This window comes from Chenopodium album, chromosome 18 (assembly GCF_948465745.1).
Source record: "Chenopodium album chromosome 18, dcCheAlbu1.1, whole genome shotgun sequence".
Lineage (NCBI taxonomy): Eukaryota > Viridiplantae > Streptophyta > Magnoliopsida > Caryophyllales > Amaranthaceae > Chenopodium > Chenopodium album.
Window position 1 is genome coordinate 9,644,896 of NC_137851.1, and position 12,433 is coordinate 9,657,328.

At 34.4% G+C, this 12,433-nt stretch overlaps 1 protein-coding gene, 1 long non-coding RNA gene and 1 pseudogene across 4 annotated transcripts; 1 reads left to right on the forward strand and 2 right to left on the reverse strand.

Annotated features, from left to right (window-relative positions):
• Positions 1-108: 108 nt before the first annotated feature.
• LOC145593022 (uncharacterized) lies at positions 109-3,261 on the reverse strand. Of its 2 annotated transcripts, none has more exons than XR_014102516.1 (3): positions 2,727-3,255; positions 2,209-2,367; positions 109-546 (listed from the first exon to the last, which is right to left on the reverse strand). It is a non-coding gene; the product is annotated as an uncharacterized LOC145593022 (long non-coding RNA). The 2 variants fall into 2 exon arrangements; XR_014102518.1 differs by lacking the exon at positions 109-546 and adding an exon at positions 584-1,582 and having other exon boundaries at positions 2,727-3,261.
• A 2,909-nt stretch (positions 3,262-6,170) lies between these two features.
• Positions 6,171-7,400, forward strand: LOC145591766 (putative F-box protein At1g65770). Its single transcript, XM_081648269.1, has 3 exons — positions 6,171-6,345; positions 6,657-7,020; positions 7,082-7,400. The coding sequence occupies exons 1-3, from the start codon at positions 6,171-6,173 to the stop codon at positions 7,398-7,400; spliced, it is 858 nt and encodes a 285-aa protein (XP_081504395.1).
• A 577-nt stretch (positions 7,401-7,977) lies between these two features.
• On the reverse strand, positions 7,978-11,451 carry LOC145593023 (uncharacterized; annotated as a pseudogene). The gene is made up of 3 exons (XR_014102519.1): positions 10,850-11,451; positions 9,108-9,266; positions 7,978-8,639 (listed from the first exon to the last, which is right to left on the reverse strand). The product of XR_014102519.1 is annotated as an uncharacterized LOC145593023 (transcript).
• Positions 11,452-12,433: the final 982 nt, after the last annotated feature.

Below are 12,433 nucleotides of genomic sequence, written 5' to 3' on the forward strand. Positions count from 1 at the left end.
TTACACAAACACCTCTAAGTATTTCACATATCGAAGTCCTATTATCAGATTTTAATTCATGATTTTCATATAGGCAACATTATAAGATTTATAACCCTCAGAGAATCGTGTTGAAAAAGAATTTCACTATACATATATATACATACAAGTCCAGTTGAGATTCCATTCATACAACTATACAAGTATATAGTGAAGTTAAAGGAAAACAAATTAATTGAAGGCCATGAATTGAAAGAACTAAACCATTAGGACGGGAAAAGGCACTAACTGGCAGACTGCAAATATTGCAGGAAAAGTTGAATGTGCAATACCTGTAAGGATCAAATCTTCTTCAAGCATGAAAGAACTAATTTGCTATCCTCCTTCAACTCTCTGTTGATTGATAACTTTCGCTGTAACTTTCTTTGTGATTTGGACACTCCATATTTTTGCTGAAGTATTATTAACAATTGGAAGCGGCATATGATATCCTTGCTCACTAGATGACCTTCTATTCCATGAGTCCCATGACCATCAAATGCTCCACAAATTTTCTGATCCATAGCCCTTCAAATACAAAGACAAAACAGCTTAGGTTCACGCATGTAAGGGAGATTCTACGACAGTATTGTAAAGTACCAATATTTATTTTGACAAACAAATATCTAATGAGAATGGAAACCATTTTGATGCGTTATTTTTTGTTACAAATCTTTATTCCTCGAACAAAACCTCTTACATCATATGAAATATTCAAACTACAAATCAATTAGTGAAGTGATCATCTGGCAAAAACTCTGAATTCTGAAATACCCTTTTCTTTTTTTTACCCTGTATGCTGATACATACTAGGATTTAGCCCTTAATTATTTTTTGAAAGGAGTATGAGAATATATTTATCAACCCAGACACAATAAGCATAGTAATTTAGTTTTCCTGAGATCTCCAACTCTATATTTAGTCGATATAATCATCGACTACTGAACACCCTCGAGTCTAGTGGTACCAGCTTCCATCTTCCACAGCCCACAGGGACAACCTAGGACCAAACCTAGGAAGAAGCATACATGCAAGGGAGACAGACCTAGCTGATTTAATGTATAACTAGCAAGTTATTCATTCTTAAGAACAAACCAACATCAACACATCATACAGGGGTAAAAAGGTCACTGATAGAAATTTACTAAAAATTACTCTTGCTGAACTTCATCAATTGAAAGCTCCAGAATTTACATAGAGAGACAGGGATGCTTAGGCAACTTAGTACATGGAAATCAGAAAAGCAGCAACTGTCTCTTTTCATTGGCTGAAGATGACAACTACAACAAATATTCATTGGCTGAACACAATGATGGTATCTTTGAGCAACATCAGTTGCCAGCAATTTCTTAGTTAGTGCCATGGGTAAATCAAGGTCATCTTGCAAGCAACGTTGCTGAGGGTGCGATAACAACATGCACATGTGATGGAAAAGAACGCGTTGAAGGCCCTGACCACTTTCAAAGATGTAGCCTTCATAGTCAGTAACTTGTTCAAGGGCTTCTACAAGCATCATAAACTTTTTGGGGGCAATATTCAAGTCCTGGCTTGTCATGAAGGTAAACTACATCCAGAGTGAAGAGGTTTTAATTGGTAGGCCACTGAAATTGTAGTTGCACATATGAATGGCAATACAGCAAGATCTAACAAAATGCTGAGGGATTTAAAGACAGAGTCAGACAAATTGCTGATAGAGTCTAAACAAATGATAAGCTAGACATCTAAAACCCTTTGAGTTTCCAGAAAGCCAAATAAATTATGTCAAAGTTTTTAGACTTTTCCATGTGTGAAAGAGAGAAGACAGAAACAAGATCATGAAGCAGGCAAAGCATATAAGACTTTAGTGATCCCCATTGTGCAATATGGAATCGAAAGAAAGTGAAACATGATCTCCGAGAGAAGAGGCTCGTTTCAGTAAATTGTAAACATATAATTATACCAACTCAACCAGCAACAACACAAGTACCCAAAATAATCCAGAAAAATAGTCCAAATGCAACATGAATACTCAACAATGAGTTAATCAATCATCCAAAATCAAAAATGCCAATTTAGGGGAGGTCTAAGTATATAACAATAATGATTCATGTTTATCTGCATAATCAATCAGCAAAGATTTCTGACAAGCAATCACAAGATCAGACTTTTCAAATTCAATGGTTAATAATTGAACTCACTCTACTCACATACCACTCTTAATATTTGATCTTAAGACTGGGATTTTTTCGATTGGTGCGCAGCAATTCGGAATAACTGAGTAAGGTCTGCCTGAGCTACTGATGAGCTCACGGACAATCCCCGAAATGCAGCAATTGCAGAATCAACTTCACTTGAAAACTCCTTTCTCACCTTCAGAAACAGAATATAACAGGTAAATTTAACTTCTGGACAATACATTAATACCCTTATGGACTTATGGCTGAATGAAACCCCAAAACCACTCCATCTCTAAGAGCAACAGAATGCAAAAATTGGTAGAAACATTACTGATCAGCATACAAAATTTCTTACCTAAGCAACAAAAACAACTGCATTTTAAAACCCAGAAAAATAAATTCTCAATCAATTTCAAAAAACACAATCAACAAACATCATCAAACCACCAACCCCATCTGGGTAAAACACTAAATTACCAAACAATTGAACAATTAATAAAATTATAACCAAAAATTGACTGAAAAAAAAGAAGTACAAGATTAGAAAATTACCCAGAAAGCATATTTAGAGAGAGAACCAAAGGCGAAACAATGATTGGGATTGTTTGATAGAATCAAGTCGGGTAATGGGTCTTCCATTCCATTAGGTCCAGAGTTCTTCCTTTCAACCAAAACAACATCAAGCCAGAAAAGTATGTCTTCCATTTTTAATTTTTTTATCTCTCTCCTATGGGTGTTTACCGATTTTAATTTTTACTCCAGATTTTGGAGCTTTCTAAAATCTACACTCGTACGAATTACTACAAGTCTACAAGTACCAACAATAGAAATTTGCACTAAAAAAAACAAGGGAATTTTGAGATGGGATACTAGTTACCCATTTAAGGGTGTTTGGTTCTTAAGAGCATCCTTATTCATGCAAAAAAAAAAAAAAAAAAAAAAAAAAAAAAAAAAAATTATTCACGTTACTATTCATTAAAAAAATATTTTCTCTCTCATATACATAAACCAAACAAATAATTTACAAAATCCTCCTCTTAACCATAAATAAATAAATAAAAAAAGTGTTCATGTTACTATTCACCTACCACACCTCAATTAATCTTTTATTAAAAATTAAAATACTTACATAAATAATAATATTATAATCTCATGGATGGACAAACAATTTTCATGAATGGTTTGGAAAACCAAACCCTTCATACTTGTTCATCCCACTATTCACCATCATCTAATTTTTTTTACATTATTTTATTTAAATAGTAACCCAAACAATTTTATTTATTCATGGTTAAGGTTGCTCTAAGAGCATCAACACTCGTGATGTAAAAACTGATCAAAAACATGCAATTTTTTACTACATTGGTGGTATAAAACTATACCATTTGATGGTATATACCATCTCATGATAAACAATTGATTTAGTCCCCGTGAAACATGAACCAACCAGGTCACGCCATGTGGCTTGGTTATCATGTATTTTTTTTTTTCAATTGCATTTTAAGAAAAAATTATAAAGTAAAAAATTATGAAAAAATTACCATTGTTCATAATTTTTCAAGAGCTACACATAGACACCCATATTGATATAGTTTTATATATTTTTTCGAATTCACTTTTTAATATATAAATTGCTAATTTTATTTAATTAACTTTACAGACGTTAATTAGTTATTCCAATAATAAAATGAAATATAATTATAATTAAATTAAGTGTATTATTAATACAAATAGGAGAGAGAAAGTGTGGTGGTAAACTTTTTTTATACCATGGGTGGGATGTTTTTGGAGAAAGTATATTGTATTGTGGTATAGATGATGTGGAGGAGTGAGAAAGTGGTAGAGAGAGGGGGATGGTATAAATTTTATACTATGAGTGATGATGGTCTAAGTGTAACAATCTATAACTTTTTATTTTTTATTTTTTATTTTTTTACGGCAATCTATTATTTTCTTAGAAGATGACACACTTGGAAAAAGTCAATAATAAAGGGTTTTTAAGTAGGAAGACTTTTTTTTTCACCTAATTGCAACATTGCAACAATTTGACTGGACATGATTGTCATAATTAGGGCTACCAAACTAGGTCCATGATTTACCAAACAACGCCTACATTTTGTAATGAACTAAAGTGCACTTATGCTAAAGTATGGGATATTTTATTCAAGAAAAAAACAATACAAAGCGAAACGTGGTACTTATTGCCTTGGAAAAAGGAAAAAAAACACGGTGGGATTCGTAGTTATTGATAGTTAAACAAATTAGGAAAAATTAATTTTAATAATTTCAACTTAAACAACTATAAAGAATTTGATTTTAATAATCTCAATTTCGTCCGATAGATTTTCTATAAACAATCTTAATTTTTTATTATTCTGGAATAATCACAACTTAGGGGGTTGTGTTTCTTCTAATAGTCCTAACTTAGTTTATTAACTTTCGATTATTATAGAATAAACTTTGTTTACAAAATAAGGAAGTTGAAACAAAGGAAAAAATGATAATATTATAGGAATCTTAGATAACAATACAGTATTATACTTATAATTACTTTTTTATAATGTTCCGATTTTGTTTTTAGTATATACTTCGTAGCTATTAATTGATTGATTATTTTTTTTTTTTACCAAGATTAATTGATGATTAATTGTGAATTTTTTTTAATAATTAATTGTGATTTACTTCTTATTTTATTGAAACCTACTTATTATGTGGATATCTATGTTTAATCTAAAATCTAATATATCATATCATATAACTAATATATAAAGCTAAACTTTTAGCCAGGTCACGAGGCAGCGATAGATTTAAATAGATTTCATAACATAAAAAAAAATAAAAAAAAAAGTTAGTTTAGAATTACATTTGGATAGAATTTTAGGATAAAATTGGTAATTTAGAGTGTTATTTTCGATAAAATATCAATATTTCAGATGTACAAATTAAATTATAATTTTATTAAAAAAAATGAGATTATAATTCTAAAAAATATCATACAAATTTATCTTTTATATCATAATATTTTTTTAGAGCGAAGGAATTAATTCAAAGCGTAAAATATGTATTTATAATATATATTAATCAATTAAAATAATATACTTCACAATCTAATAGAACTTTATTACTATGTAGACATGTCAATTAGGGTCGGGTAATGAGTCATCTCGCATTGGGTCACTTCAGATTACGAGTCAAGAAATATTCAACCCTTATCCAAAGTTTTGGGTTCGGGTCAACCCAACGGGTTTTGAACAATTTTTTTTTTTAATGTATTAATTCGAACATTTCCACCAACATTATTATTAGTTACATGTCTACTACTCTACTAGGTAACAAATTGTCACAAAAGCACATTAATCCCTAACTAATTTTATATCTATGATATATTTTAAAATTTGACATATAGATTAAAAATTTATCTCAAAATACAATAAACAACCCGGGCATCGCACGGGGCACAAAACTAGTTTATATATAAAGAGGAGTTTTTTCCCACGTTTTTAGAGGGGCACGTAGGATTTAATTTTTTCAGCGCGTCGTGTAGGGTAATAAATTTTCGTGGTAGTCAATTAAATACGAGATTATTAATTTCTTTTAGAATTAAATAATTTAAATGACACGTAAGCAAAATTGACGAATGAGATTTCCCAGTTTAAATTAATTAAATATAAAATATTATCTTTTGATATTAGGAATTTTATCTAAATATATAACAAATTTTAGCATATATATATATATATATATATATATATATATATATATATATATATATATATTAAAAATTCAAACAAACCGTGTATCGCACGGGTTTCATTTAGGGTTATATAATTTTAAAAAAGAAAAAACGAAGAAAAAAAAAAAAAAAAAAATCCGTAGGCAGCAAAGAATGAAATCCTGAAAAACTGTTCCCTATATAATGGTTAATGAATGAACTCTCATGAGGTATTACTGCAAAATCATAAAATTCATATTCATACATTCCTTTCAAAACTAAACATGGCAGATTGGGGCAATATACCCAACGACATTGTCATAATAATTGCTGAGCATCTCCTGTTCTTAGAAGACTTTGAAGCTTTCCGCTTCGTCTGTTCTCGTTGGAGAACAACAGCAAAACAAGCCAAGTTTCGAGCCAACATTAACCTATTTTCCCATCTTCACCCAAGCCAAAGTCGGTATGGCTAATGCTGCCCGAACTCGATGATACCTCGAACCAACGCCGCTTTTACAGCCTCTATAACCGCAACGTCCGCAAAGTCAACCTCCCTCTGTCGTTGAACCCCAACTAAGACGACACAAAGCTGTTATCGTCGCATGGATGGTTGCTGTCTGTCACTGATGACGGTGAAAATCTGTGCATTGTCAACCCGTTGTCTAATGCCACAATAAACCTTCCTCAGGTTAGGTTCTGGAACCATCATTGCCATTGTTTTAGTTACAATACATATAGCGTGACATGATTTGAGAAATTCATCTTATCAGGGAACCCATCCTCGTCTAGTGATTTCACAATCGCCCTTGTTTTGGCCGAGCCTTTTCCTAACCTATGTTGCCGTCATGAGATCATCTCTTTCTGGAGGAACGGCAATCATCAATGGGAACCACTTTTGGAGAACGGAGATAGTAAATTCGTAGATTTCTATAATGATTTTATTTTTTACAAGGGAAACTTTTATAGCGTTGATGATGGTGGAACCATATGGTTTTACGAATTAGACCACTCAGGTTGTCCTCACGAGCGGGAGGTTGCTGTTCTTGATGGCCAGTTGCCCAATGATTATTCGCCCTACCAATGTCCTAAAAAGATGAGTGTAGTATACTACTTGGTTGAATCAGAGAATCGATTGTTAGTCGTTTGTAGGGTTAGAGTGAAGGTTGCTAAATCTTTACAGACTGTGTCATTTAAGGTATTCGAAATGTTTCAATGGTGAAGCTAAGAGTGTTCCTAACTTGGGGGATGTAGCGATTTTCGTGGGTTGCAACTCCTCCTTTTCGACAAAGGCATCGTCTGCTCATGGCATCAAACACAACTCTATTTATTTTACTGATGATTATAGGGCAGCACATGATTTTATTGGAAGAAGATTGAAGTCCAAAAGGAGGGGCGTGATTGAAATGGGCATCTTCAGTTTGACAGATGAAAATATTCATCAGCTTGATCTCGTTGAGCCACCACATTTTAGTGAATATGCACCATATTTGTGGCTTGAGGATCCAAGCTTATGATCTATGATTGTTTTCCTATTGAATTTTAACTAGGTATATAGCACCTATTGTCATTCAGATTCTACCAAAGTATCAATAAAAATAACTTTTGTTTGCCACTTTTCTTTTTCTTTGGGTATGACTTTACAGAAGCTAATGTGTCCTTATTTCAATGTTGAAGTAAGATTATCGTGTCATATATTCATTCATGATTTTCATATAGGCAACATTATCACCCCCCAGAGAATCTACTGGTAAAAATTACAAGTGAATCTAAAACTAAGAGTGGATATACTAGAATTAGTGAGGGGGGAGTTTCCAAATTGAAGCAGTGAAACTGAGAAAATATGTGTTGTCTATCTATCTATGCTTGTAAATAGGTTGAATCTGGAATTGAAAGTTCTTGAAACCTCGTACGGAATTGGGAATAGGGATTATCTGATCAGCTCTCATATGCGATATACTTGTATGAAAAAAGCATTAAGGGGTCCTTAAAGATCTTAAAGAGGAAACAAGAAGAAAAAAAAATGGAAGACATAAATATAATGCACATCATTTGAAGTTAATAGCAAGTTTAATTCACTCACAAGAACAACCAACCAACAGCAATACATCATACAGGGTCACTTAGAAATATACTAATGCACATCTTTTGAAGTTACTAAACAATTCACTTTACACTTGCTGAACTTCATCAGTAAAAAGCCATCAGTTAAAAGCTCCAGAATTTACATAATGCCAACTTAGAAACAGAGACAGGGAAGCCTAGATAACTTAGTACATGAAAATTAGAAAAGCAGCAGCTGTCTCTTTTTATCTACGATACAATGTCTGAAGATGACAACTACAACAAATATTCAAAACATTGGTTGAATGCCCGAACTACCTAGTCAATCAACATTCTCATTGGCTGGACACAGTGATGGTATCTTCAGCCTGAGCACCATCAGCTGCCGGCAATTTCTTAGTCAGTGACATGGGTAAATCAAGGTCATCTTGCAAGCAACGCTGCTGAGGGTGTGACAACAACAAGCACATGTGACGGAAAAGAACGCGTTGAAGGCCCTGACCACTTTCAAAGATGTAGCCCTCATACTCAGTAACTTGTTCAAGGGCTTCTACAAGAGCATCATAAACTTTTTGGGGGCAATTCTCAGGTCCTGGCTTGTCATGAAGGTAAATTACATCCAGAGTGAAGAGCTTTTGGTCAATAGGCCACTGAAATTGTGGTTGCACAGATGAACGGCAATACAACAAGATCTAAAGGCATGCCAAGGGGTTTGAAGATGAGTTAGACAAGTTGCGGACAGAGTCTAAACAAATGATGTGCTAGAAGTCTAAAACCCTCTGAGTTTCCCAAAAAGCCAATAGGTTATGTCAAAGTTTTGAGACCTTTCCAAGTTTGAAAGAGAGAAGGCAGAAAAAAGGTCATGAAGCAACCAAAGCATATAAAACCCATCTTGGTTTAGTAAACATAAAATTATACCAACTCCAGCATGCAATAACACAAGCACCCAAAATAATCCAGAAAACTAGGTCAAATGCAACATGTAGTTAATAATTCAAAATCAAAAGTGACAATTTAAGTGGAAGTCTTAACTATGATTCACGTTTATCTGCACAATCAATCAGCAAAGATTTCTGACAAGCAATTACATGACCAAACATTTCAAATTCATGAACAGTCCACTGTACGAAATTCAATGGTTAATAACTGAACTCGCTTACCACTCTTAATATTCGACTTTGAGACCGAGATTTTTTTGCTTCATGAGCAGCAACTCGAAATAACTGGGAAAGGTCTGCCTGACCTCCTGATGAGCTCACAGACAACTATCGAAATGCAGTGATTGCAGAATCAACTTCACTTGTAAACTCCTTTCGTACCTTCAGAAACAGAAACAACAGGTAAATTTAACTTTTAAATAACACCCTTAAAGCTGAATGAAACCTCAAACCCACTCCATCCATAAGAAAAAAAAATTGCAAGAGGCATGGAAAAAATTGGTATTTGTTCTATTAGACTTGCATAAGTTAATGCCAAGCTGAAGGAGAACTAAAACAATCCCAAAGGGTATTATCAGTATATCATAGATTGATAATTATAATTTATTATCATTGACTCTCTCAACTACTACAGCATAAACCCAGTCAACCAATCAATCATAGCTGCTACAGCTTTTATACGGAAGTGAAACATGCAAATATCCCGACAAGAACCTTCTTAATTCTCCAACCATAAAGCCATTCTTTATTCAGCAGAAGTTGTCATCAAAATAATTACAAGTTGAGACCTAACTGAGAAACAACTAATTTCACAGCTTGCTTGTGCTTACTGGCTTAGACATAAACTGAAGGGATAACAATTAATCTCAGGTTCACTTCTCAATAAATGAAAGCAATAAGGCCATGCCCATCCCTTTTGAGCCGAGAAATGATTCAAGAGAGGAGCTGAACACAGCAATGTCAAGCGATAGATAAGTGAGGCTTCACCTATCTCATGCACACTGCACTCAATTACATTTCTAGTGTTCCAAATGAAGCCCCATAAAAAGTATCAAGCATTATTGATTCACAAATGAGAATAAGGACAATCATCAAGTTGAGGTATTTAGCAAAGCATAGCTAAGCACAGTAGCATAGGGTCTAACATAACCCGCTAAAGACAACATATGTATCAATCTGATTCGAACACAAATTTCCACAATGGAGAAGGTAGGACTTAAAAAAAAAAAGAATAAATATATCAATTGCACAGAGCTAACTTACGAACAAAATCAGTCAACAACCAATCAATTTGCACTCAATCAGCCATCTTTATTCGATAAGACAAACTAGCAAAACTATTAAGCAGAGAACTTATATAAGAGCATCTAAAACAAAGCCACTTCCAACTATATCCTGTGCCTCTAATCACAACTTGAACAACCCGACATCCTAAATCAAGTTGCCTATAATCTACTCATTTCAAAGTCAATCCATGCTCATACTACTTCCCAACCAGTACAATTTTTGAAGACCATTATAAAGGAGTCCAAGTTTGATCATCTCCCATCACTTCACTATTCCAGGTAACAATATATCAACATACATTATCAACATTGAGCAATCAAAAAACCAAAATCTCTCACATGAGAAGTGAGAACACAAACAAACATCCCTTTTCCATCAAACTAAGAGTTAATGTCAGCTAGCTTAGGTATAGATATAGAGTAATGGGGGCCAATCGAATCCCGTCTACACTATTGTCCTCTGTGCAATCTCCGATTTGGACAACAAAAACAACAGCAATTCAACGCCCAGAAATCAAAATTCTCAAAAACCCTCAATCAATCCAAAAAACACAATCAAGAAACGTCAAACCAACCACCCCATCTGGATAAAACACTCAATTACCAAACAATTAAACAACCAATCAAATTCTAATCAAAAATTGATTTTAAAAAAGAAGAACAAGATTAGAAAATCACCCAAGAAGCAGATTTAGCAAGAGAAGCGAAGGCGAAACGATGATTGGGATTAATGGTGAGTTTGGCATGGATGAATAAGAGAATGGATTGTTTGATAGAATCAAGTCGGGTAATGGGTCTTCCATTTGGGCCAGTGTTCTTCATTTCAACCATACTTTCGTTGTCAACATCAATACAGAAAAGTATGTCTTCGTTGCTGTATCGGCTTGGTTTCAATGTATACGCTGCTCCGCCGCTTCCGCTGCCGCTGCCCTCCACTATTTGAACTTCCATGTCTTTCTCCCTCCTCTGATTTGGGGGGTTAATCAGTTTTTTTTAGTACTGGAGAAATTTTGGGAGCTTTCTAATACTAACATCAGAATGAAATCGTCATGGATGATTGGGATTGTATTAAATTACCAATATTGGACATTTTAAAAGGAAAATTGACATAAAAAAAAAAAGGCAAATTTGTTAAAAAAAACCTGTGAAAAAAAAAACTTTTAAAAACTTTATCGTGAAAGAAAACCCGAAATTAAAATTTTTTGTTTAAAACAACTTAGTGACACTAATTCACTTAATTAACTATTAATTTCTTCTAATTAGATTGTATTCGTGCTAACGCACGGTATATACATAACATGTGTATTTAGAGAGAAAAACAATAGAAAATGTGGAAGTTATTAGAAAAAATGGAGAACTAGAAGTTATTATATTGGAGTTTATAGCCTAACAAAAAAAAACCAATGCATGAGATTTGAGAATTTGGCTTTTAGAGGATTGTAGTCGATTGACTAATAAATTTTTTTTTGAAAAAACAAACCACCACCCTCACCACCAGCCAGCCACCCCCTCTCCCTTTCCCCCATCCTTGGCAGCAGCCCCTTCCCTCAACTGAGCCGCCGCCTTAAACCTCCCACCGTCAGCAACCCACCTCCACTTCCGTCCGACCTCCTCCCTTTACCGAGTGCTAATCAGAAATCAAAATCATAGTCATAGTCATGGGGATTCTGGGGTTTTGCCGAATTCTGGGTATTCGGGTTCGATGGGTTCTGGGTCTGTTGGGCATCCTTGGATGGCGGATCCGAGGGTTTTCCCGCCATCGCCGTAAATGGAAGGTTTATTTAGTGCCCAAGCGAATTTGAGACAGCGGGAGGAGCAGATTAATAAGGGGTTGAAAGAGATGTTGGAAGAGAAGGGCGGGCTGGAACAGCAATTGTAATTGGTGTTGACAAATGCAATTGCAATTGAAAGGGTGGTTGAGGGAAAATGAGGAAAAGATGTCGAAATTGGGGAACAATGTCGATGTTGATGATGCATTCGAGCCTTGTGATGTTCTTTCGAAGCAGATGATCGATGCTAGTGCCTCTGATTTGGCGATAGAGGAAAAGTAAGGGAGTGGCTGGCGGTGGAGATGGGTCACCGACGGTGAGTGGTTCAAGTTGGTGGCTCAATTGGGGGAGGGGCTGCTGCCAGGGGAAGGGAGAGGGGTGGCTGACTGGTGGTGGGGGTGGTGGTTTTTTTTTTTTTTTTTTTAAAAAAATTTATTAATTATTTTAATTATAATAGTTAAGTGGAAGTTAATAAGTTTTAGTATTTAGATGA